Source organism: Bison bison, unplaced genomic scaffold (genome assembly GCF_000754665.1).
Source record: "Bison bison bison isolate TAMUID 2011002044 unplaced genomic scaffold, Bison_UMD1.0 scf7180017864203, whole genome shotgun sequence".
Lineage (NCBI taxonomy): Eukaryota > Metazoa > Chordata > Mammalia > Artiodactyla > Bovidae > Bison > Bison bison.
The window spans coordinates 6,788,032-6,792,024 of NW_011494775.1; the positions used below are offsets into that span (position 1 = coordinate 6,788,032).

Consider the following 3,993-nt stretch of genomic DNA (forward strand, 5'->3'; position numbering starts at 1 on the left):
CACCAGCGCGGTTCCCCAGGCGCCCCAACGAGCGCACGCACAGTCCCCTCCAGGCACTTGGTAGAGTCGACTAGAGGGAGTGTGGGGGATTCTAACCTTGGGGTCCCGAGGGCCACACTCAACTTCCCTTGGCCCCAGACTGTGGCCTCGGGGTGTTGACGGGGGTTGCCAAGTGCGCGGCGCTGCGTCTCTGGCACATAGATACGGAAAGCGCATGCGCAGGGCTTGCATCCAGACGGTGTGATACGGGACTACCGCGCAATACGCATGCGCACAGAGCCTCTTCCAGAGACCAATGAAGCCTCGAGATTCGCTCGAAGCGCACGCGCCACGATTTGCGCCAAGACACAAGCGCAGGGACCGCAGGGCGTCAAAGCTCAGTCTCTTGATTGAGCCGTCCCTGGCTAGGAGGTTAGCTCGAGGCCGCAGCCACCAACCCTTCGAAGCCGTTTACCTCACCGCGGCGAGTGCTCGCGGCAGTCCGCACCCCCCCCACACACCCCCGAGCAATAACCGCTGCCGCCGCCCCCAGCCCTGCACACGCCTTCCACCTCGCTCCTTCCCCGTGTCTGCACCCCACACCCGCCCTCCGCATGTTGAGCGGGCCGCACGCCCCGTAACCGCTCCGTCCAAAGAGCCGCCAGGACTCACCAGTGTTTGAGACATAAAACCCAAATGGTCAAGGTTTCAAGTTTCCCAAGCTTTATTTATTGCCAAAAGATGGGGCAGCCCTCGCCAGCGGCCGAGTCGCCCTGCCCCGCCCCTCCTTTCGAAGCTTCCTGCAGTCTGTGTACCATCCAGTGATGGAATTTGTGTTCTGTTTTCTGGTTGATTATAAATATTTACTGCATACTCTTGCTTGCTCTGGGTTGTTTCTGGGGACCCGAGAGTGCAGACATCTTGGGGATAAGGGGATGAGGCACCCCCTAGCCACGATGCTGTGAAGCTGTGGGCCCTGGGCTGAGCAGAAGGGCCTGTGGAAATTTGGGGAGGCCGGGCTCCCGCTGAGAGCAGAGAGATCCAGCATGGCTAGAAGCAAATATGCCTAGGAGGCCCAGGTCTCCAGCAGGTACCCCGGCCAGCCCCTCCACTGCGGGACCCACAAAGGGACCCAGGCTCAGGCTCAGATCCCCTGACAGCATGCTGCCACCCATAGTTCCCAAACATCCCTCACAACCACAGCTCAAATCCACCTGTTTTATTTTTTGTTTAAAAAATAAAAAGGAACCAACCAAACAACAAACACAAGGAGGCCGCCTGGTTCCCTTGGGCATGGGCATGCATCTGGGTCAGCAGGCCTGCACATCATGCCCATCCCGCTGCGGCTGTGGTTGATATGAACACATCACCAGGTGTGGGAGGTGCTAACCAGTGGCAGAGTAAAAAGAGGAGTTGGGGTGGACGAGAACCAGTAGTCTCAACGTAAAGTGCATGGCGAAGGCTGGCATGGGGCCACGCCGGGCCCTCTCCCTCCTCCCCTAGCTGGGGGAAGGGGCTCAGCACAGGATTGCAGTCAGCAGGAGGTTGTGTCCACCGGCTACCGAGGGAGGGCCAGATTCCAGTCCCTGCTGTCCCCCAGCCACAGCCCTCCAGGACCCTCTGGCTTCCAGACGAGCAGTCAGCACAGAGGGCGCTGTGGCAGCCTTCCTGGGCGGTGAGCAGCAGGCCAGCTGTCGATGGGAAGACTGAGCAGGACCAGGCCAGGCTCCTGGGGACGGACTAAGACCAGGACACAGGTGGGTCACTTCTGGGCCAAGCAAGGTCCTGTGTCACAGGCAGCATGCTCTCCCTGGATCCCTCCAGAGGGTGGGGAAATGGAGACCTAGTCACACAGTGCTGTCAGACACCTCCACTGGCCAGGGAGAGCTGCGCTGCCTCAAGGGCCCACCCCAGGAATCTCTGGTCGCCTGGTGGGATTAAGCAGGGCCCTTGTGCCACAGATCCAGGCCTCCCTGCAAAGAGCTTCTACCCTACCTGACCGGTTCTGATACTGGCAGGTAAGTTCTGTGGGGGCCATTTCAGGGGCAGCTCCCAGGGAGAGGGGGCATGGATGGACAGGGGCTGGACCCTCAGGCCTCCACCCCACTGCTCATATCCTGAGTGGCAATGAGTGTGCAAGCACCTGTGAGGCCCACCCAAAACGCCCTTTGTGGACTGGGTGGTCAGGGCTGGGAGGAGGGAACAGGGAGAAATGACAGCCTCAGTCAGAGCACAGCCCCCTGCACTACCCCACCCCCCAAACTCCTCCAATGCCAGGAGCAGCCCTGGGCTGGACAGGAGGCAAGCCCCTCGGGTCTGCAAAACAGCCTGTCAGCTTGAGGGGCCCTCCTCCTGCACACACACCCCTCCAAGCCCCCGCCCCACACCAAGTAGCCAGTGTTCTGCAGAAAGTGACTTCCTTCAACTGCAACCCAGACCCCAGGAACAGTGACACAAACCAAGACAGTAGTGTCCACAATGTGCCCCACCCCCCTGACCCCTCTGGTCCCGGTCCCATCCTACCTGCGGGCAGCCACCCTCATTGCTGTTTGCAGGCCGACAGCCGGCGGATCTTGCTGCTGGCCGAGCAGGCCTTGCGGGCAGGGTTGGAGGCGGCGCTGGCCCGGCGCTCTGCCCTCGACCTGGTATTCAGCTGGGTGGTGTCGGTGCCATTCACGCACACAGCCTTGGGAAGGACCCGGTTCTGTGCGCTCCGCCCAGCCTCCTCCTCCAGAACCTGACCTTAAGAGGAGAGGGCCAGAGTGTGCTGACTGGGGATCCCAAAGCACACACACTCTGCATCATTCCTGCCTGAACCCAGGGCCCCCACCACCTGTCCCATCTGACCTGCCACAGGGCCTCATCCAGGGAGCGGGAGGGCGGGCCTTCGAACCAACCGACCAGAGTCAGGCCCAGCCCACGCTCACCTGCCCGTTCAGCTGTGAGAGGGGCTCCGCACTCAGGTGAGTGGGAATGTGGTGGAGGACCAGAGGCCTGGGGCCCGAGCCTTAGCTCTCTCATCTGGGTGAAGGCCAGAGCCCACTGGGCCCTGTGGAACACAAGTGGCTGTACTCAAGCCAGGCGTCCAGACTTGATGTCTCTCTCGAAACAGCCCACCCTGGTTCTCCATGCCAGGCACAAAAGAACACAGAGGCAGGTTCAGGCGCCTCCCATACCCCATGCCTTCCTGCACGGCCTGCCAGCCCTCACTGGTTCCTGGGGCCCTGCTTCGTGCCTGCTGAGCGGTGGGGGTGGGAGGGGTGCAGGAGCCCATGCTGACCACAGCACACCCTCCTCCCGTGGATACCAGGAAACCACCACAGCTGCCTCGAGCCCGTCTGGTCCTCACACAGGAATGAGTTTCCACCAGCGGCATGTGGGGCCTGACTCGGCCTCTGGACCTTACTGGAAGCCCCCTAGGCATGTGTACAGGCAGCAACTCAGGTCAGAACTCAAGAGCATGGCAGGGTGGGCGGGTGTCAGGAGCCTGCTCTAATGGGGGACGGGAGTGCCAGGGTGCCGAGTACCACAATGCTGCTCAGACCACCAGGGTTCAACCTCCAGCACAGCAACCAGAGCTGGGGGTTGGCCGGCAGGTAAGGAATCTGCTCCACTTGCCCTGAAGGCACCAAGGGCACTGGCCCAAGCAAAACCCCTCAGGGTGGGTGGCAGGACAAGGGACAAACCAGGGAGACCCTGGTGAGCAGATCATGAGATAGGACTGAGCAGATCATAAGACGGGACTGGAGCAGCCCCAACACAGCCTGCCGTTGGCCTAGGGCAGTTCGGCAAGGGGCAGCTGCCTGATCCCGGTGCAGGCTTGTCCCCCATCTGGAGTACGGACATTTCTGGACTAGGGGTCTAGCTTGGGCCCAGACAACTGCTCTTGAACAAACATTTCACACCAAGGAAAAGTAGCCCAGGCCTCTGGCATAGGCCTTAAGGGACAGCGTGTAGTCAGTGCCCAGCGGGGCTTGGGGGGGCCCAGCAGGGTCCACACTCAGCCAGCCAGAC

At 61.4% G+C, this 3,993-nt stretch overlaps 2 protein-coding genes across 2 annotated transcripts in view; one reads left to right on the top strand and one right to left on the bottom strand.

Moving 5' to 3' along the window:
- The window catches only part of LOC104991947 (chromosome unknown open reading frame, human C19orf26), an 8,477-nt gene extending 6,499 nt beyond the window's left edge, over window positions 1-1,978 (top strand). The window contains exons 10-12 of the mRNA XM_010844638.1: window positions 278-411; window positions 1,611-1,654; window positions 1,941-1,978. Coding sequence (XP_010842940.1) covers window positions 278-411; window positions 1,611-1,654; window positions 1,941-1,978 — 216 coding nt within the window. The remainder of the gene's footprint in view (window positions 1-277; window positions 412-1,610; window positions 1,655-1,940) is intronic.
- Window positions 686-3,993, bottom strand: part of STK11 (serine/threonine kinase 11) — a 16,710-nt gene continuing 13,402 nt past the window's right edge. Inside the window, exons 9-10 of the mRNA XM_010844639.1 lie at window positions 2,503-2,721; window positions 686-1,719 (exon numbers count right to left, since the gene is read on the bottom strand). Coding sequence (XP_010842941.1) covers window positions 2,519-2,721 — 203 coding nt within the window. The 3' untranslated portion in view covers window positions 686-1,719; window positions 2,503-2,518. The remainder of the gene's footprint in view (window positions 1,720-2,502; window positions 2,722-3,993) is intronic.